This window comes from Coloeus monedula, assembly GCF_965178545.1.
Source record: "Coloeus monedula genome assembly, chromosome: 1".
Lineage (NCBI taxonomy): Eukaryota > Metazoa > Chordata > Aves > Passeriformes > Corvidae > Coloeus > Coloeus monedula.
In genome coordinates, this window is record NC_138781.1 from 148,021,665 (window position 1) to 148,043,931 (window position 22,267).

Here is a 22,267-nt window from a genome sequence, read left to right on the forward strand (position 1 = left end):
GTGCTTGCAGCCTGGCAGAGAAGCTCTCTGGAGAGGTAAGCAGAGTTTAGTTGCCTGACAGGATGTTGGTAAGCAAAATGGATCATCTACTGGTATGTACTTGGGTGCCCAGGACTCTCTCTCTCCCTGTCAGCTTTTTTCCTGCAGAGCTGCCAGTTCTGCTTACTTGGTTGCAACTTCTAGGTCAGGGTAGTGAAACCATTCTGTACAGGTCGTGAATCATTTCTCAATTCAGCCCTGCAAGAGAGAATTTTTAAAAAAATTTAGCAGACTGCAAGCAGCCCCTCCACTGAGAGGGCTCACTGACTGCTCTGTGTGTTTAGGATTTCATCTAGGAACAGGGTGCTTTAAAACCTCACTTTGGTCAAAGTGTTTTGGAATGGCCATGCTGTGTGGAGTGTCCCAGGGGACCACACTGTTCTGCTGTCAGCCCAGTCTGCCTGGACTAGGTGTTATAGCTATTATGTGCTATTATCTGTGTTCCAATTCCCTTCCTTAGTGTAGCTCATGCTGTTTAATGAGAAAGTTATTAAGTCTTTTAAGGGAATTAGATAGGTAAAGCAACAGTAACTGCCTGTGGCATAGGCACATCATTACCCAAAACTGGGAAAGACAAGGAAGATGAGAAAAAGAAAAGAAATTTAAAATGAGTATCCCCAGTTAAAGCCAGCACAAGAACTTGGGGCTAATTTCAAATTCAGAAGGATTAATGAAAAAAAAAAAAGCGTTAATTTTCTACTCTAGTGGAGAAAAAGGAATTTTGCATATGCTTTTTAAAGATACAGGAGCATATGAGATATCTGATTTAATTACCATTTCTCCTCTGAGCAGAACTGTGCTCAATCACTCAAGTCAAACAAGAATGTGGTGGATGCTGGTGAAAGGCAGGGCAGCTTCTGGACAGTTAGGCTGGAATCTTCTTGAACAGAAGAAGAGCAAATAAATGTGCAGAGGCAGCCATCTCCCTAAATTCTGCTGAAAGAATTTTGACCATGGTTGATCACTTGGGTTTAGCTGCCTGTTGTAATCTAATTTCTCTGTATTTTTCACTCCTGCAAAGTTACTGATACCTTACATGCTATGGGTACTTCATCACGGCAGGGAACTTAATTATGTATTTTGGGAATAATTAATCCTTCTGCTGGGGTTCAAATATTTAATTCCAAATGAGATGAGATTCCTTAATGAGATGTTCCAACTCACGGTAATATACTGTCCTCTTTAAAGGCTATCTCCCATCAGACAAGGTTAAGAACAATGTAAAAATGGCCTTTGGGAAGTGCAGAACAAAAGTGGTCTTGTCCCTCTGTAATTTGTTCTCAGTGAGGACTGGAGTATGTCCAAGAGGAAATGTCAAGGAAGTAGCTGTACCTATAAGACTGGAGGCAAGAGTTGTGACTGATATATTGGTTTATTAACTAAAAATAACAGATATTAAGCCTTTGAACTGGGGAGGTGGGAGGAGTAGAAGGGGGAACCACAATCCAGAGCCTTGTACACTGGGCTGCAATAGAGAGAAGTTGGGCAAGCTATGGGTGGAAAAAGAAAATAGAGAAAAAGAAATGTTCTTATTAAAAAAGAAGTGAGTGCAAATACAAGAATACTTCAGATAGGCCTATTTTTCCAGAGAGTGGTTGCTAAGGCTGTCTGGAATCTAAACTTCTTCAAGGTGTCTTGGTGGGTGTGAAAATCCTGGTGGCCTTTTAGCTTGGAGCTGTTGTTCAAGAGCAGTGCAGGCCTTCCACAACTGACTGGCTCCTGCAGATCTCTGCAGAGCAAGAGGAGTTAATGTTTGCACTAAAATAAATCTTTGTTCTTGTTCAGTGTTTACCAGATTGATTAACCAGGCACCACATTTGCTACCAGCAAGAAACAAACTTAAATACAAATAGAACAAGAGGGGACAGCCTCAATGTGGCCAGCGGAGGTTTTAGATTGGATATTGCAAAAACTTTCTTCACTGAAAGGGTTATCAACCAATGAAACAGGCTTGCCCAGGAAAGTGGCTGAGTCACCGTCTCTGGAAGTATTTAAAAGACGTGTAGAGGTGGCACTCAGGTTTAGTGGTGAACTTGGCAGTCTCAGGTTAATGGTTGGACTTGATGATCTTAGAGGTCTTTTCCAATGTAAATGGTTCTGTAAGTTTGTAGACCCTGTTCACAATGTAAAAGGTAGAGACTGAAAGATAAACAGCAGGATGGAGCCCTCAACAGCAGCACCTCAGGCCCACAGGTATGTCTCATACCCTCAGGAAATTCCTCCAAGGTTTGAATAAATTCAGCTAACTATATATAAAGATTTTTTTCTTGAAGGAAAAGAAAATCAGCAAGTCATTTAATGCTTGTTTTAACTGTTCCTAGAGGTGTGATTATTATTTCTGATACAGATCTAGTCTATAATGTCTTGTGCTGTTTAATAATTTCTAACTGCACAAAGCCATGGAAAGTCCTTCAGAGTTCAGCAGATGATAGCTCAGGATCCCTGTACAGGGAGGAAAGAGCTCTAAGAGGCACAGGAACAAAAGAAATTACCTCCCTGCATGTAACAACTGCATTCTTTGTTTTGTAGGCATATGTTAGTGTTTAGTAGATCTGTTACCCAGCTCTTGTGCATTGACATGAGAAAAGTTGTTGAATATGACCACTAATTTGCATCTGTTCAGGATGTGGCTTCCTTGCTGTCATGACTCATGATGCATAAGGATGCTAAATTTGTCAATAAAAAATCATTGGTTTTCTTCAGAAGGGACAGGCTGTGTGTACCAGGGTAAATGGCCAGTGTTTGCAGAGATTCTGTGCTGTGGTGCTGCTGTTTCTGAAACCTTCTTGGAGTTTGGAGTTTTGGATCGTTTGAGGCAGAGCTGTGCACAATGCAAAAGTTCAAATTACAGCTTTTTCAGAGTTTGTATCAGTATGCCTGATATTTCTTCTTCTGCATCTAGAGAAACAATTTTTTTAAATTAAAATGCTGAAAAACACGGAAGCAACTGTGTCAAACCAGTTTATGCTTCCCAAGAGGGGCCAAAGGTGGATAATTGGAAATGCAGTTTGTGAAATAGGTATGAGCAAGGCCCTCAGCAATTCCATGCACTTAAATTTATGAGCCTAATGGATATCAGACTGTCTGTCCACAAACTCCATTAATATGTCCAAAATATCTTTGAATTCTCTAACTCAACGACCTTCCTTGCAATGCATCTTATGATTTATGTGTCTCACTGAAGAACACCTCATTTGTTCACACCCTCATTTGTTTTCAACTTGTTGCCTGATAATGTCATTGAGCGCTGTGGTTTTGTGGTCTGGGGAGTGAAACTGAGATACTCCCTTTCTCTCCATCTTTCCATGTCACTCATTATTTTATAGCTCACTTCCAAAGACCACTTCAGGTGTGGTTAAACAATACAGTAAATCCAGGTACCTCTCAAAAACATAGTGGTCACATGAGGTCGTGCTAGCTGGGGATGAATTCAGCTTCCTGTTCAAGTGTGTTCCACTTTTAGTGTTTTTCACTATCAGGCTTTATGCTGGTTTAAGTATAATTTTGGCAAAAACTTGTGCTGTGTGCTTTGATCATTCAGACAGAAACATGATCATGAACCCATACCTGATTCAAATCCAGCATGACTGCCAGGTGACCCAGCCATGCACAGATTTGGTATTTATGATCAGGCAATGACTAGAACAGGAGAAATACCCTGTGAATACAGATCCTGTATTCATCTGGTACTGTGCTTTTCTCCAGCAGTGGCAAAAGGATGGGATATTCAGGAAGAACACATGAGCCTGGGCACTTTCTGTGGTCCATTCTACTTAGCATCCAGAACATTTTTATCACAAGAGTTAATGGATACATCCCTGTCAGGTCCTTTTAGTATTTTCAGTCTTGTTTCATCAAGTGCATCCTTATTCTAGTGCTGTGAATTATGCTGAGTAACAAGCAGTTCTGCTTTCATGCTATTTGTCAGTTTGAATTTATAAAATTTCATCCTATTCCCACTCAGTCATCTCCTCTCCAAAGGAACAGTTACAACTGTTTCAGTCTGTCTTAAACTAACTTTTCCCACCCTTTTTCTGTGCCTTCTCTAACCCTGTTGCCTTATTTGAGATGTGGAGACTAAAGCTGCACACAGAATGTGAGATGTTAACCTGATTTATTCTGTGATCCTGAGTAATGATCTTGTGTAGGTTCACCAGTGCTTTAGAGGCAAAATGACACTGGCTCCTTTCTTTCTAACACCCATCCTGACAACATCCAGCAAGGTGTGGTGTTCTTAAAGGATGCTGCACACTGAGCTGCTGACTTCAGAGACCACCAGGGATGACTCCAGGACCATCTTCTAGTGTTTGGTGGCCAGTTCAACACTTCTCAGACATGCTTCATTGTTTTTACCTCACCACACCTCCTGAAAAACAGGCTATCATCTCTTTCCCAGGCTGAATAGACTCTGCCAGGACCTTCTTTTGATCACACTTCACAGTGTTTTCTTTGCTTTGCTCAGTTTTGGGCTCCTTTTGAGAGGGGAAGACAAAGCAGCAGGTTGTAGCCAAAATGCAGTAATTTAGTGGCATAAGATGTTCCCTGACATATTTTTATCTCATTTCTTATGCTTTCTAATGGCTGATTTCAGGTTTTGACTGCTGCAGTGTAAGAAACTGAAGTTTTACACAGAATTATCCTCGAAGACAGCAGAATTTCTCCTGAGTAGCTGTTTTAGAGCCTGTTCTTGAGTGCACAGAGCCAGTGTGTAACTAATCCTGACCACTGTATTGTCAGCTTGCAATTTTGTTTGCTAATTGATGAGATATTAATAGTGGAGACAAGACAGGTAAAGTCCCAATGTTACACAGATATGAAAAACCCCAAGATTCATAATCCTGTGTGTGTGCCACAGCTATTTTTTAAATTGCAGCTTGTCATACAGGATTCTGTATTCACCTTCTTGAAGAGCTGAAGCTTCCCTATTGCAAATCCTTGGACCTGTCAAAACAGCAGAACTGGGACAAATCAGGAAAAATGTAAACAGGTTAAGGCAGCTCGTAAGAGCTCCAAGCTTTGAAAGAACCACAGCAGAAATAATGCATATGGGGATAAAGGGAGGTTCTTTACAGAAGCAGGATGAAGGATCTGGCAGTATACTGAATGAAGCAACCCTTCACTAGGAAACAGAGTAAATTAAATGAATAAACAGGCAAAGTCTTTCCCTGAATTTCTATAATCCTAAGAAAGGAAGGTGTGAAATGAGTACCTCAGTAAGCACTTATTAAGATTTTCTTGCTTTCCATGTGCCCAAGATCGTAGAATTTATTTTATTCAGCCCTCTTTGATAATTAAATGTAGTGCAATAAATTTCTTCTCTGGGACTTCATTTATTATCACAAATGACATACTATCTTTATAAAAAATGGCTCTGAATTAACCACCTGTGCTTATGTGACTCTTTTAGATTGGTAAGACTTTTCATTTTGAAGCCCCATCTTTGTATTTTAATTATATTTTATTCTTTGGAAAAAGGGGTTTAAGTTATGAGATAATTTACTTTTCCTTTCAATTTCTTTGACTAGTACATATTGTGGAAGTGATAAAATGAGCCAAGACTCATTCTTATGTGTCAAATTTTTTTTTCCATTTGAAAAGAAGAAACATCTTTATAACCTAGAGAATTAGGTTCTTGTTGCTTGTGTTTATTTCATGGAAATTAGAACTAATCATGTCTAGATAATTATTCACCTAGTGCAGTACTGTTTAATCTACTGAAAAACTCTTTTGTAAATTAACTTATGTTGAAAGAAGTGGAATTTTAAGGAGCTGAATAAAAACCCCACCAAGGCATCTTACAAAATGCAAATAACAAAATCCAAAGATACAAACCCACCTAACAAAATTTACATTCCTGTGTAGGAAGGCTGTTTTTCCTCTTTCTTCAGTTTCTAATACTTCCTTAGCCAAGGCAGTCACCATACCCATGGCTTACAATCCTGAGGCACTGGAGCTGGCTCAGAGCTGAGCTGCACAAACCTTTGATCATCCCTGAACTAAATCATTTTTGATTCCAAAAGATTTACTGAGATTGCTGTTTCCAGGGAGTAAGGGACTTGGGAGAAAAAGCAGGGCAGCTGCTCCAATAAGGATTTTCTGCTGCCAGGAGCACGTTGGCAGCTCACTCAGCCTTGTCCATGTCAGAACTGGATGGTCTCAGGAGACACACTGGATGAAACAGGCTTTGTATCTGCTTCTGTCCTCTGTGTTTCCAAATCTCACTCCCTGGTTTCATTCCTCTGTGCCCACCAGAAGTGCAGCTCACACACCAGCGCAAGGGAAGGGCATCTCAAAAATGGACCTTGACAAGTATCTTGGTCTAATGCATGCTAAGCCCAAGTCTGGGTTTTGCTTGAACAAGTGCTGGAAAACTGCAGGGAGAGGGAACTCTGTAGAAGAGGACAGAAGGTTCCTCCTCGAGCTGCACATGCCTGTGTTTAGATGGCTCAGTTTACTCTTCTGACTTTGTGAGCAAGTAAGAAGAAGTGTTCTCTGCCATCCTACAGTGAGTGCCTAGAGTGGGGTAGGTAACCTGCAGCCTAGGAGTTCCTGTTTGTCTCTGGATGATGTGTAACCATTCCCACAGCAAGAAGCCAATCTCCTCTTACATCAACTCTCCAAGCACACAGACTTCTGAAAAGATTTTGCTGGCAGAAAATACTATATATATAATAGTAATAAACAATGTGGAGGAACTCTGTGGTTCAGTATTAATAAGGTCACTTGAACTCTTATGCTGACAGCTCTGAAGTCAATGTTTTTTGCCAACTTTCCTCTAAATTAGACTGCAAATTGCAATTATTGGATATCTGAGAGAACATTATGCTGTGCAGGAAGGGATCACGAAGCCTCTGTGATGATGGAACAGCTTAAATGAAAAGAAAGGCATGAAAGCAATTTTTTGAAAGCTGGAAGCTGCCAGGGAGGAACCTTGACAAGAGGGGAACGAAATTTCAGAGTCTTTCTTTTGAAGTATGAAAATTAATTCAGAGGCCCAGTGGCCCTGTGGCACTGATAACAGGAAATGAACCCTTGTATTTACAGAGTTCTGGTGCAAATTCACCATGGTCTGAGTATAGCCAAATGCTGGGGTATGTTGATGTTCCACTCTTATTTACTATTTATATCAGAGAAACCTCAATGAATCACAGTCATAAACTAAGGTCTGCATTGTACTGTGCGTATGCAGAAAAGAAAAAGTTCTCCTAACTTCAGATTTTTTAATAATCCCCATGTGAAAGCAACTGGGACTCTCAGTCCTCTTTGAACTAAGAAATGTTCTTGATTAGCTGAGATGGCTGATTTTTAATTGCTTCTAATCAAAGCACTTAAAACAGGAAACCTCTTGGTAGCCTGTAAGAATTCTTTTATCTGCCTTCTCTTTGGACACAAAATTGCTTTATTGTATCTCAAATTAACTTGTAGGATCCAAGAAGGAGCAAAACCTCTATTTGTGCATCATGTAGCATATGGGGGTTAAATCTTCACTGATGTTTGTAAGTAATACCACAACACTGACAACCTCCAACCTCCCCACAGGTCCATGACAGGTGAATGAGTTTTTCTGCACCACAAGTGTCTCCTGATTTCCCGTGTTTGTGCCTTGCTGAGAGCCAGGAGGTCCTGGGAGAACACAGGAGACATTTCCTCATGATATCTTTGGGGTTTACCTAGAGGTGGAACACAGTTTTATGCCTGGCTTGGGGATATAGATGGGTATGGATAACTCTAGGGTCATTATCAAATCTGGTATAACTGCATAGAAGGCTGAAACTTTCTCTTGTTAAAATTTGTGCCATCTTGGGGAAGAGGGGATGGAATAATTTTCAGGTTTTCAGCAGTTGATTGAATTTATGTTAAAGCTTCAGTGAAAAACATTTCGTGGAAATTTGGAGAAAGGTTACTTTTTTAAATTCCTTCCATGGGAACAAACAGTCTACCACAAGAAGAGTCGCCACAGAACATTTTAAAGAAGCCTAACTGGTTTTATTAAGCAGTGTGGATGTTACCCATGTGCACACTATTAGAGTGTGCACACTGACACTGGCTGACAAGCAGTTTACATATCAAAGTGATGGAGCCTGTTGTGAAGGATTGATTCATTAAGTTCCCTGAAGACTTCATTTACTTAGTACAGACCCTTACAGAGAAGAATGTCTCTGGCAAATCCCATATACAGAGAACGCAGCCCTGCTCTCTTGGTAAACAAACCCACACTCTTCTTTCCTGTAGCTGAGCCTTGCAAGTGACCTGTGCTTGCTGCCTCTCTGGCACTGTCAAGGAGTACTTCTCTGCATGTTTGCCTTGGTTAAGGTAACCTCTGGGGTCAGGGGTGCAGGAGAGCTCAGGTGCAGCCTGATGCCTTTTTGTGCCCAAACCCCTGGCAGACTAAAAACCTGAAACTGAAATCTGTTTTACTTCAAAGGTGGATTTTGCACTTGACACCACGTAGTTATCCAAAGCTTGGCTAGTTCTCTTTCTGTCACCCTGTGTCTCCTTCTGCAGTTCTGTCTTTAAGCAGTTTCAAGGGTTATGTAAGCATAAGAATAATGGAAGACAGCCCAGTTAAAACATCAGGCTTTATTAATGACTATCTCCTCCAGTCACAGTCTGACTCTTGCTTTGCTTGAAGCATGTTTATGTCTGGGTACTACATTTGCACTCATACTGATCAGATTTTAGCATTCTTTGACACACAGAAGTTGTCCATTTTCTGCTATTGTACCCTACATTGCTGACATTCCACTTGGGCTGGCCAATAAACTTAATCTGCTTGCTCTGAATACAACCTTTAAACATTACCAACTTCCCATCCAGTTTGCAGTATCTTTTCCTCCACAGCTCTAGTTTGCCAATGATTTCAGATGTTTGAGCACTGGTTGCTATCAGGTTTACTCAGCTTTTAGGTGCCTGCTTGTTTTGGCTAGTTGGGCTGTATGCTTCTCCAGGTAAATTTTTATACCTACAGTAATTTAGGCAAACAAATCCTCTAATGACAGGGGGGGAAAAGAAATGTGCTGAATGTTTGTCACTGCATGCTTGTGACCAACAAAGAACCTGAAAAATGCTGCTATTATACTAAATCCTCTGTGCTTGACTCTCACTACCTGGTTTGTTTGTCGGTAGAGTTAATAGCACAAAATTTGCAAGCAGCACAGATTGTTTCTCCCTCTGAAACATGGCATATTTATTTTCTTGGAAGAACTGATGTTAGGCAGAAGCATCTCTCTAATATAGCTTGAGGAGAAACCCTTGTCCAGACTTGTTCATTGCTTTGCTGCTGAAGGGGAGTGAGAACTACCTAAATTATGTGGTGTATGTGCCACTGATACCTTGGGTGTCATCACCAAGGAATTTACACAAATGGCTTTGTCTTAATTCAGTGGAAAACTGCTTTTGATCTGGATCCTGTAATCTGCCTTTTATCTCTGGTTTTGTCACAGGCATAAGGAATGAACTACATGTGTGGGAAGTTGGTAGATTGGAAATTTATCTTTGATTTCCTTTCTTTGCATCTTGCTGTCTTGGTTTGAACAGAAGTTTTGGCTCTTGTCACATTATATTTGCCTGTACATGGCCAAACTTTAAAAAGAAACTAAATCAGATGAAGCAAAAAGTCAGAGCTTTCTCTCGTTTGCTGTTGATAAAAGGAAATTCAGAATATAACGATCTTGCTTGGGAATCAAAACTCCCTCTTAACAACTCCTTGAGTTAAATTAGACTCCAGTACAGAAAAACGTTTGGAGATACGGCACTGATCAATTTTCTTTAATTTTTCAGAAAGAGGCTGTTTGCTGGCATGAAGCTGAAGAAGAAGAAAAAAGGCGAGAAAGGGCTGACTATTGCAAACAAAGATGCATTGGGTAAGGCCTCATAAATCAATATTGCAACAGGGAAGAGCAGGTGGTGGGGGGTTATATTAGGTCTGATTTCATGTGAACTCATTTGAATTGTGTCTTAAGGCTTGGCATTGATAAAACAGGCAGTAAATTCCTTATCATTCCCAAATAAACAGAGAGCTAATTCTGTTTGCATTAGCTGTTTCATTAAGTCCACGTTCAGATTCTGTGAGTTCATACTGCTCTATTTGGTAGAGTAAACTAAAAATGTCAGCCTGCCTCTTACCATAGGGAGATGGCACATTTTTGAGGGCTTTTTTTTCTACTTTTTAGGTAGATAATCTATTACAAGTGTGCAATTCCTCCGGAAGTTCTGCTTCTTTCAGAAACCTTAAGTACACAACCTTCATAGGCTCTGATGGCTGGATGGGCTGGCTCAATAAAGCTGGCAGCTTTACTCAGGAGCGTGCATGTGCCTGTCATGGGTGCACATGGGGTGTGGAGAGTGGCTACAGCCACATAGGAGGGGAGCTGCTGCCATAATTAATGCTGCTCGATACAGACCATGAGAGTATCTCTAACTGGGACACCCAGATAAATAAAATGCTCAGTTCATGATGATAAATTCACTGCTCTGCTCCAAGTGAGATTTTTGTTACTAGAAATCAGATGTGGGGTTTACTTCTTTGTTTTCTTTATCAGGTGATCATGATAGAGGTGCAAATTTTCTCCACAACACTCTTGGAAAACAAGAAGAAGTAGAGGAAGACCTAATGAACAACGATGCCTTGTCCAGTGCTTTTGGATCCTTAAGCCCAAACAGGAAAAGGTGTTCCTTCATGTATCTTACCTAACACCCCCCTAAACGTCTTTTCCACCCTGCCCAGGAAGGGCATTATCTTAGAACAAAATGTCTGTCAGAAAATCCATTTGCTGACAGCAGTGATCTCTCCACTCCTGCTCTCCCACATGACAGAGTGGAATGCACTTGTCAGCTCAGTGGTATCACCAGATGCTATCCAGTGCAGGAAGAGATTGAAATGGATCCTGAGAGTGCCTCAACTGTGCTAAGGAACTCTGCTAAAGAAAATGAGCCAAAGGGAACAGCAATCTCTATAGCGAAGAGCTTGTGTAGTTGTGTTTTTCAGACAGGGGAGGAATGCAGTCCAGGGAGGAATGGGAATATTTGATGGGATCAAGTAGTGAAATCATTGCCTATCATTACATGATAGGTAGCCGCACTGGTTTGCGTGGATGCAAAACATTTCCCTATCAAAAAGTATATGAGAAAGACAGAGATGGTCTTTGCTGATGAAATCAAGCCTAACAGTTCACAACAAAGCTGTCTGCCATAAATAATACTGGTTTACTGTTGAGAAGTCTTTCCAGTGTGTGTCCAAGTACCAGCCCTTGCCTAGAGATGTCTAATGACTTCTTTTGTCATTTAAACAGGGCAAAGCTGGTGACCAGAATTCATGAAGAGGAGATGAAATCCCAGAACTACCAGGTGAGCAGGGGATGACAGCCCTTAATGTGCCTGTGAATTCCCCAGGCGGGCTGCACCTGAGCCCAGGAGTGTTCTTGGTGTCCTTGTGCCCCACAGATTGCCATCACCATCATCGAGGCCAGGCAGCTGGTGGGTGAGAACATCGATCCTGTGGTGATCATCGAGATAGGTGATGAGAAGAAGCAAACTACAGTGAAGGAAGGCACAAATGCCCCTTTCTACAATGAGGTAGGTGCTTTCTCTTAAAGAAGACACTTTCTTCAGTGACTCTGGGTCAACTCAGCCATTTGGTAGCTCATAAGGGGATGAATTAAATTTGCAGCACTTCCACATCTGAGCAGGGAGGTCTCTCCAGGGACAAAGCACCAGCAATAGCTCCCTTGGGTTTAGATCCATTTGCTCTTTTTCTTTTGTCCCACCTGTTCCCCACCCTCTCCACCACTGCTGCTACAGTTTTTCAAATCATCCTGTTGGGAGCTCTGTCTGCACTGCACCCCCACCACCTCCACTCCCTTTTCTACTATTTCATGGTTTTAGCCTTTTCTTGACATATGTTTGTTCCAATTGGTGACAAACAAGGCCAAAACAACCCCCAAAGCCACTAGGTCCTTTACATTTCCTTGTGCATCCTGTCCCTTTTGACAATGACTTCTGATTCACACTGAGGCTCGTGGGCATTTGTGAAGCAAGTATTGTGCAGCCATGCAAGGAGTAGAGTAGAAAACAAGTCTGGGCCATGGCAGAAACATGTCAGGGGAAAGGAAAGAGTTTTTCTTTGTCCACCACTGCCCCCCAGCACCCCCAGCATCTCACTGAGGCTCTGTGCAGTAACACAGAATGCTGAATCATGCAGCTGACAGCCCTGGCTACCTGCACAAGGATGATTCTGATCTGCTGTCCTCTTTTCCCACAGTACTTTGTGTTTGATTTTGTTGGACCACAGGTGTTGCTGTTTGACAAAATAATCAACATCTCTGTAAGTATCTAGGAAAGCTTAGCACAGTAAGTAAAGGTTGTTGTTGTTTGTCTGACTTCAACTCAAAATGATTCTTAATGTAGTTAAAAAGAAATAATTTTAGGTGCTAAGAGTGCTAGAAAGTCAGCATGAAGTATGGGACAGAGAAAGGATAGAAGAGAGGATAAGGAGGAGAGACAGCAGAGATTTGAAGGAGCATAACCCAAAAGGAAGATTTAGTCTGCATTTTCAGGGACACTCGTTGCTGGCGTGGCAAACTGCAAGGTAGAATGACAAAATTCAGCTTAGGTCCCTCTTCTCCTCATTGTCTTCATCCATCTAATTTTCAAGCTGCCACTTCATCCAAATGACTGAGTTGAAACTTCTGGTTTGTATCAGTTCCTCAGATATAACTGTTTCTAACTAAACTAAATTAATGCAGATGCCTTCTCCTCAGCAGGGGCTCTGGGAGCTGTCTCCAAGAGTTCAGTGCTGCTTCCACTGCTCGCTGCAACTAAAGTTCCAGCAAAACTTTCAGGGGACCTTATTGCTCTCTCCAAATACCTGAAACAAGGTTAGAGGCAGGTGTGGGTTGGTCTCTTCTCCTAAGCAATGAGACAGGACAAGAGGAAATGGCCTCAAGTTGCACCAGGAGAAATTTAGCTTGGATATTAGGAAAAATTTCTTCACTGAACAGGTAGACAAGCATTGGGAACAGACTGCCCAGCGAAGTGGTGGAATCACCGTCCCTCCAGGGATTTAAAAGGCATGTGGATGTTGCAGTTGGTTTAGTGATGGATTTTGCATTGCTGCCTTAATGGTTGGGCTCCATCTTAAAGTTCTTTTCCAACCTAAGTGACTCTATGATTCTGTGACATCTCAGAACAGTCCTGATGGAAGACATGCATGCTCTTGGACTTGGAGCATTAGATAATGATGTGCAGTTTGGAAGTCTATGGAGCTATGTTAATTATCTTGTCCGGAACTCATCACCACACTTAGCAAAGCTGCTAGGGAATTAAAGATCTCACGAGACTCTGGACAGTGCTGTATTTGTATTATTTAGAAATATCACAAGCTGTGTTCTTCGTGAACTCTTTTTTTTTGCTAAAAGTCCATCCATTTTGTCAGAGACTTCTCTGGCAAATATACAGTGTGTTGTTGCTCCAGGAAAAGTTCTTTTTCTCTGAAGAGCTTTGTCTATTTCAGTAATATACACCAGGAAAAGATCTGTGCTGGTTGAGCTTGAAATAAACAAGTAGTGCTCAGGAGCTATAGGACACATTGCTCTCTACTTCCTTTTCTGAGCTGCTAATAGAGTGACCTTTCTCAGCTACAGAATAAAATGTATTCATTTACACATGGGCAGCTGGACAACTAGGTTTTCAATGCTGGGAGTAAACTGAAAGTCAGAATCCTAAAGTTCCATTCAAATCCACTGTATCACACACAGAGCTCAAGTATATGAAGTGCATAACTACATAAGGTATCTGCAGATCTGATCTCATCTTTCCTGTGAGCACAGAATTTACTACAGGCTGACAATGGCATGGGAGTAGATATCACCTCACTGCTATGACATATCACAACATGTGGCCCCATAGGTGTTTCAGGCATGGTTTGTGTATCAGCACAATGCCAAGGCACCAACTCCTGTGTGGTGCTGCTGCTGCTTTGGGGGAAGTAAAATTATTTTTCTTGGAGGTATGGCCAGTCTTTCCAATTTCACATTCTTTTGATAAAGATTCCATATATCCAGTGGTGGAGGGGAAAGCGCCAGCTTTCTGACTGCATTGGGGGTGTGGGAAAATGTGTCACCGTTACCTGCTGTTTATCTGCACAGTTTCATCAGGCTCAGCAAACTTACTTTATTTATAGCTGATGAAGGTGCAACACTAAGAAATTAAAGGTCTTCTAGGTAAAAATTACTTTAGGAAAAAACTCAGTAACAACAATGAACTAACCTTGGGAAATGCTCATGTATGTTACTGAAAACAGAGATTCATTACCTTGCAACATAGTTTTGGAGAATGCAATCTATCAGGGGAACAGAAACAAAGAGAGGAAATATGTGTACTTGGAGTGAAGGAAACCCCGAGGGATGGAAAGTTTCACAGCACTTGCTTACCACAAATCTTGTTTAAGAAGAAACAAAGATTGACAGCCTCCATTATCAGCAATAATTAATGCACCAAATTTGCTTAATCTGCAAAAATGAACTTATCTGCATATGGAAGCTCAAGGAAAACAAAATAGATTAGTGCCCTTGTCCATCAGTTTAGCAGTTAGTCTAGATGTATTCAAACCCTGCATTTGACAGAGAGATGAGACTTTGTGTCCCAGCACTTGCTAATTACTAGATTGTTTTCCTCATTATTCTCTTCCCATACATTTCAGCAAACTTGTAGTAATACCACAGTAAAACTAAGGTGCCCCTTTTGTGCTAAACCTGTATCTCCCTTACTGAAATATTCCTCAGTGTGACACTATGTGTGTTTGTGCTCATTCAGAAAATCTGAAGAAAATCCTTTGGTCATCTACAGCCAAGTGAAAAGACACTAATCTTTAATTAGATATGGTGTGGACATGATGTTCTCCCTCAGAGAAGACAAGAGATGTTTGCTATAAACTTCACACTCACTTGCTTTGTTGCATTAGAAGAAAACACGCTTGGAATAAAAAGGATCAGGAAAGATGCAGAGTGTTTAATAGAAGCAATGAGTTATTTCCTCAGCATTAAAAGCAACTTGTACTGCAGGGAATGGAAACCCGCATCATTTCAGTGGAACAGGAGCATTTACATTTCACAAAGCAAACCTCAAGGACAGAGAAGTGAGTTTTACACATTTAACGTTTGACACTCTCTGGAAATGCTGTCATGGAGAGGAAATAAGCAAAGAGCAATGAGACAGCACCACTTCGGACTCACCACATACCTTCATCTTGTTTTTGAGTCTTAAAGAAGCTCCTAGGGCTTTTTCCTACAGAAAGGCTACAGCCTTCTTCCCCGTTTAATCTATCCTGGTTGCATCTGTTGGTTTGAGCATTCCCATGTACTTCTTCCAAAGCTGTAATATTGCCTGGCTTCAGGGAGAGACCCAACAGTTTTCAAGGCTTCTTCCCAACTCTTTGTGTGCCCTAGTCCAACCTCATAGGAGGGAGGGTCCAGTGCTATGATGGGACCTGACAGCATCAGGGATTGAGGAAAAGCAGTACTTGTGCATGAAGCATTGACTTCACTCTGGCTCCTCTTCCACATCAAGGTTGTTTCAATTTTAAGCTTTAATAGCAGAGTAAAGAAAACTGCTCCTTTGTCCACTCTTGATTTTTCAGCTCTGGAAACTGCTTCCATATTGAAGTGAGGAATTACCAAGAGCAACTGAGTGTGTTTCTTAGGTCACAGTGACACAGTGGCCATAGGCCCTTAACAGGGAGTGACATTATATTGCAATTAGAAACTTCCTGAATTTTCTGGTGAATCTTGAGGAAGGTGTCAGTGATCTTTACTTTGAAATGTATGTTTCCTGCTCTTGAAAAGTGTAGAAAATAAATTCACATAACAAATCCAGTGCAAAATTGCAGAAGTCTTCCTATCTAGAAGTATCCTTACTTATGATGTGTAGGTCCAAAGAGAAGATGTGATGTATTCCAGATTCCTGAAATGCTGTCGGAGGCTTGATTGTTTACTTTCAATATTTGGATTTAGCTTCCGTGGAGTTTAATGAGCTTAGTTTCTCTTTGCAATTTGACCAAGGTGTTCCAGAAAATTCAGCCTCTTTCAGAGGCTTTTCCACAACCAAGGAATGGGTTTCAACCTTTTAAGCTATTCTGAAACCAGGTGAGACGCATTTTGTGAGAAATACAGTTCTAGAGGAAATCTTCCCTTAGAAGATGTTGCTAGCCTCTGCCTTGTCTGTAAAGTGAACCACATGCACGTATTTGAAAACCAGACACGGAAATACACAGGTCTGGGAATCATGGCAATTGAAAATTATTAATTAAATTTGAATTAAATTAAATTAATTACTTGGCAGGAAGAATACGGACACAGACTCGCTGGGGCCTGCTTGCCATCTAATTTACATCTATATCACTTCTCCGATTTCATTAATGTTGTGGGGGGTAGACTAGAATTGAGTCTCTTGGTTTATGTGCACATCAAAATATTGCCAAGAAACACTTAAATTCTTTCTCCTCTGAGTGTACTCAGTTTTTATGGCAATTCAGCTATTGCACAGAAAGTGATACGTTTTCTGCAGCCTAGTGTGAAACCAATTATGTCCCATGTGTTTATATTCATTATGATTTATTTAAAACTGGCAGGGTAAGTAATATAACTGCATCTGCTCTGAAGGAACATCCATCTAATTCCTGTTCTCTGTACCCAGGGACCTGGGATGATCATGTGTGATTCCACTCAGATGCAATTATATTGTTTTCTAAATTGGCACAATGTTGGGTAAATAACATATTTCAAATACTTGCTGTATTTGCTGTGGCTATGTGCCCCCAGTTTTGGGTGGTGCTGGATGTTGCTGCTTATTGCCTCTGAACCAAATGTGATCTTTGTTTGGATGCTCTTTCTTATGCTGACTGGGAAGAGAGATAGTGACATTCTTTAATAAGCCTTTTTCTAACAGGTTATGCACAATAAACTGATTGGGAGTGTGCTGATAGGCTCCTTTAAAGTGGATCTGGGTACGGTGTACCTTCAACCAGGTGAGTGGTGCATTTTCTGCCCTTTTTGTCCTTTAAGTGGTTTGTGAGGCAGGGAAGGAGAGGAGAGGGAGATATGCTGCTTTTCCACTGAGGTGGTTGTGATTTACACCAACTTAAAGCTTTTGGGAGGGTTGTTTTCCTATTTGGAGAGCAGAGTACCAGGAAAACTGTTGGAAAGAAGTTCAATACTGAAAACACCTTGGCAACCTGCCCCTTGGTGGGTAGCACTTTTCAAGGATGGCATTGCTTTAAGTGGTCAGAGTGGGCAGCTGAGTGTTCTACAAAACTGAACTGCACTCATTTGTTACAGAGCATCCAAAGCTCTGCCACCTGTGTTGGGGTAGAAGGAGCAGAGGGAGGGAGAGCAGGATGGAGAGTTCAAGTAATGGTGAGGAAAGCACAAGACAAGAGGAGGAACAGATCATAACAGAAGAGAGAAGATGACAAAGAGGTGACCATGGGTCCACTTGACCTTTCATCTTCAGAGGTGTTCAGTGCTTTCTGAAATTAGAAGCTAAGAAAAGATCACCTACCTCTCTTTTGGTGTTTTTTTTTCACAACCATCCACTAAACATGTACCTTTTTCTCTTCCATAATTACTCAAGGACACAGTCTCTTCTTTGTCTTTGGGAAAGAACATATTTAGGCCACTTGCCGTAGACGTCAGAGTTACAGGAAGAGTGTAGAGTCATTCAGGCTACCTTCTCTGCAGAGTTTCTGTAAGAGTCAGTGGAGAGAAATGGCCTATCTGAAGTGAGCAGTCTACATACGTGCTCAGGCTGTGTTAGTCTCTGAATTCTGCCCCATACCTCCTGCTCACACTCTAACAGGAGGGTGATGTTTGAGGGTTGATCTTGAGCTCATATCCCAGATACACTGTGGTCTCTCCTTCCCACTCCTTTACCCACCCAAGGTGACATCCAAGGACTTAACATATAATCTTAGGGTCTTTCTCAGGGTTCTTGAAGTAGGGCTACAGAAAGGGCTGTTGTGGGTGAATTGCCTTGTATGTTTTCCCCCTTGAAAGGTGGAGCTTAACCTGCTTCTGGCTAATTCTTCTTCCTCTGACGGCTGTCCACACTCCTTCCTTCCTTTCTCAGCTGACTTCCAGTGTTACAGTGGCCACAGCACCCAGCAAGGGTTTTGCTGCCACAGAGTTCTGAGATCTTCAGACAGTTCTCGTCAAAGAGGTGGCCTTTCCTCATAAAGCTTTAGTTCAGGTGCTGAAATCTCACCCAGCCTTCCACTGGTCTTTAGTCATTGATCTCAAGTAAACATTGATGAAAATGAGCTTGTTTCTCACAAGCTCTGGATCAATCCTTTGCTTGCCTTTTTGATCACACAACATTTTGGACTCTCTAGAAGTGTCTGGTATATCAGTACACTTCAGCACAATCCCCCCAACAGAACAAACGTTGTTGGATGTACCTTTTCTGGGAGTGAAGAGGAAAATATTTGCATTTTTTTATGTCCTCTATTTGAGTGTTTAAGCTTGTCCTTCTTACAGGTCATCAGTTTTGTGACAAGTGGGCACTTCTCACAGACCCTGCTGACATTAGGACAGGAGCCAAGGGGTACCTGAAGTGTGACATCAGTGTGACTGGGAAAGGTGATGCAATACAAGCTACACAGAAAACAGCTGATACTGAGGAACAGATTGAAAAGTACTGCAATAATTTTTTGGGGGGGTTTGTTGGTTTTTTTTTTAACTGCTTTCTTCCTTACTAGGTGCCTCAATAGTCCTCTGTCCTCGTTTCAGTCCTTTCCTTTTTAACGTGGGGTTAATAGCAGGATAACACTGTACACTTGGCTGTTCTCACATGCTCAAAGAGAGTTTTTACAGTCCTCTCATCTAAATTGAAGGGCATGTTAGGGTCACTTCTCTGCAGCTGATAGAATTGACCAAGTCCTGTTGGCTAAGTTACAAATTACCCCTGACAGAAGGTTCATTGATCTGAAACCAACTAATGATTTCTTAAAGCAGTGAAGCAAGAAGAAAAAATATGAGGAAAGCCTATTCCTTCTCCACTCTCGGATGCGTGTGTATGGATATCTCCATATCCTTAAATAAACTCAAGTGCATTATCATTCTCCTTGTAAAATACAGAAGTTCAAGGTGGTAAATATGCTACCAGCATAATTTAAATTTTACTGAAGCAATGTTTCTGGTCAGTGCTGACATCCTGGACCTAGTCTGTGGAAAGTCACGAAGCTGATGGAGGACTGGAGCACAGGGTCTATGGGGAAGGGCAGTGGGAGTTGGTTTTTTGAGCCTAAAGAAGAGCACTCAAAGGGGTATAATACATGAAGAGAGCAGAGACAGGCTCTTTTCAGATGAGTGGCTGTTTTCAGTAGAAGGATGAGGGCTTTGGAGGCAGGCAAGAACAAAGAAATTTCAGAAAAGATTTTTTTTTACCATGGAGATGGTCAAATGTAACAGCGGCCCAAAGAGAGTGGGAAATCTCTGTCCTTTAAGATATTCAGAATTTACTGAACAAGGTCCTGAGAACTTCATCTGACTGAACCTGATTCTATATCACATAGACAAGTTTTCTGAGTAATGCCATATCATTTTCTAGTGGTAAAAATATATATTTTTTGGTTCAAATGAAAAAGCAAATTCATACACCTTTTTGTGTCTTCTCAGGTGCGTGCTAACTCAAGGTCACAATGCTGTTGGAAAAAATATCATTTCATTGTCCAAGTTTTCAATTTTAAGAAAATGGCTTCTCTTTTCCTTTCAGGAATCTCTTGATCCCCAAAGGCTTTCCATCTGAAAGACCATGGGCCAGATTTTATGTGAGAATTTACAAAGCAGAAGGACTTCCGAAGATGAACTCTAGCATCATGGCCAATGTCACCAAAGCATTCATAGGCGACAGTAAGGACCTTGTGGATCCCTATGTGGTGGTCATGTTTGCAGGTCAAATGGTAATTGGGATCCTCTTGATCACAAAAGTAGGCTTTCTTTCCTATTAGCTGTGCTACAGGCAGGTGATTATGCTGATGTCCTTTAACTTGTAGTTACATAAATTAGGTAAAACATGTATCTTGGTCATCACAAATTGTTCAGTTCTTAAATTATGCAGAAATAAAGTCATGGAGGCACTTAATGCCAGCAGATCTAGCATCAGCCTCACAGCAGTAGGTTAGAGGCAGGCAGCAGGAGGGGAAAGAGAATTCTGTAGCACTGTTACTAAAACACTGAGTTACAAGACAGTGATTTACCCAGCACGGTATTAGGTAAGTGCTATGTTCTGGTCTCCCTAGAGTGAGATAAGGAAGCAGGGCTGAAATCAGTGAGGATGGTTCAATCAGAGTTTCAGAGCTGTGCATTGATTTCTGAATTACTCTGAAATTCAGGACCTTCTCAGCTTTCCTGTGGGTGGAGTAAGCATTCTAGCAGTGTGGCACAGTGTTGCCTGGCTTCATTGCTCCTAGAGCAACTTCAGCATCAAACATGGTGTGACAGATTACTGCTTAGAGGGGCTTCTGACTCTGGTGGAAGAGGAGTGTAGAGGAGGTCCAAGGGCCTGGTTCCCCTGGGGTACACCCATGAGACACTGTATCAGGGAGCCTGTCTTGATTATTGGTGTAAATAAACAAAGGATCAAAATGGAAACTATTTTAACCTAGCAATGCTTTCTGTGTGCAAGGAAAATTTAGGGACAGCTCCAGACAGTCCTTTCCAAATATTTCAGACATGAGAACAAGGCTCTTGATGCTGATTGCGTGTTTTGTCATGGATCCAAATTGCAAAGTACTACTTCTTATACTATTGTGGGTTAAAACAGGCAAACACATGCAGGTTCAATAGAGGGCTAACAAAGACATAGTAATGGGTCACTGATGTGAGTTCGGACACTGGTGTGCAAAATATGGTTTTATAGGCAGCGTTGGTGGGTTTTCTGACTCAGTTCTCCCCCGCTAATGTGAAAGCAGAAGTCATGCCATGGCCAGTGACTGCACAGACTGTGATACAGTCCTGCCATGTCCTTAGGTTTGGAGGAATAGCTCCAGGACCTACACCTCCTGCACATAGGCATATATCCAGAACATGAACCACAATAATCATATTTTATGCTAGATAAATTGCCTCATTTAAAATAATCCCATTGGCACATGCAGCCTGGCACCTGTAATGAATTTAGTCTTTTATGAGAAAAACTGCGCTGCATCACCACTACCCAGATATTTCAAAAGACATTTGAAGATGTGCAGTTTGTAGCAGAAATGCCAAAGTCTGGTTTTACAGATACTTTTGGTGGATAACGATCCTGAAGAGTTAGATTTTATTCCAGGCTCTGCTGTTTTCCAGTGAGAAATCTTTAGCCATAATGTGGTCTTTTATTAGATATGGAGGGCAAAATGAACAAGCTAATAGAAAAGCCAAAGTACTTTCAAGATAGGATATTTGTACTTTAGAAATGGCCAGAGAGATGTTGCTAAGCACAATTTCTGCTGTACTCCTTGCCTTCTCCAGAGTTCAACCCCTCTGGAGTTAAGTTTGCTGGACTTTCATTTCAGGGCCGGACAACAGTGCAAAAGAACTGTGCAGATCCCATGTGGCATGAACAGATTATCTTCAAAGAAATGTTCCCTCCACTCTGTCGAAGAGTCAAAATCCAGGTCTGGGATGAAGGCAGTATGAATGATGTGGCCTTAGCCACCCATTTCATTGATCTGAAGAAAATATCAAATGAACAAGATGGTGACAAAGGTAAAGTGGAAAATGTCTCTTCCAGGATATGCCCCTAAGATAAAATCTACTTGCATGGGATCTTGGCACTGGCTAATCCTATTTTAGGAATATCCAGAGTTAGTGTTGGTTCTGATACACCTTCTGTTGCTTAATTTCACATTATATTACACTGTGCTCAGTGCATGGAGGGTCTGACATTGTTCTTGTTAAAGGGCTGCTGCCTAATTTGGTACCATCTTTGTGGCTGTGGCAATAGTCTACTCTAATCCACAGGGGATGACTGATGTAAGTTTATAGTTCATGTGAGTTTCTGTTGAGCAATGAAGCCACAAAATGAAAATCACTAAAAATCAATGGCAGAGTGGGCTTGTGTTTTTGATCTACCCACTGGAAGCAAAGTGTTTAGGTAAGGCTCAGCTGGGTGCTATCACAGCCCAGGGAGGCACTGTGAACTAGTGTGTTATCCTCTGTGTGAGGAGAGGCTCGCTATCTGGAGTCTTTTCACC

At 41.5% G+C, this 22,267-nt stretch overlaps 1 protein-coding gene across 1 annotated transcript in view; it reads left to right on the plus strand.

The window, feature by feature from the left end:
• Window positions 1–2,197: 2,197 nt before the first annotated feature.
• FER1L6 (fer-1 like family member 6) overlaps window positions 2,198–22,267 on the plus strand; it is a gene marked incomplete at its 5' end in the record, with an annotated part of 67,744 nt that continues 47,674 nt past the window's right edge. Inside the window, 10 exons of the mRNA XM_082295652.1 lie at window positions 2,198–2,232; window positions 9,820–9,902; window positions 10,581–10,707; window positions 11,331–11,385; window positions 11,482–11,613; window positions 12,299–12,361; window positions 16,981–17,059; window positions 18,567–18,723; window positions 19,804–19,990; window positions 21,587–21,779. Coding sequence (XP_082151778.1) covers window positions 2,198–2,232; window positions 9,820–9,902; window positions 10,581–10,707; window positions 11,331–11,385; window positions 11,482–11,613; window positions 12,299–12,361; window positions 16,981–17,059; window positions 18,567–18,723; window positions 19,804–19,990; window positions 21,587–21,779 — 1,111 coding nt within the window. The remainder of the gene's footprint in view (window positions 2,233–9,819; window positions 9,903–10,580; window positions 10,708–11,330; window positions 11,386–11,481; window positions 11,614–12,298; window positions 12,362–16,980; window positions 17,060–18,566; window positions 18,724–19,803; window positions 19,991–21,586; window positions 21,780–22,267) is intronic.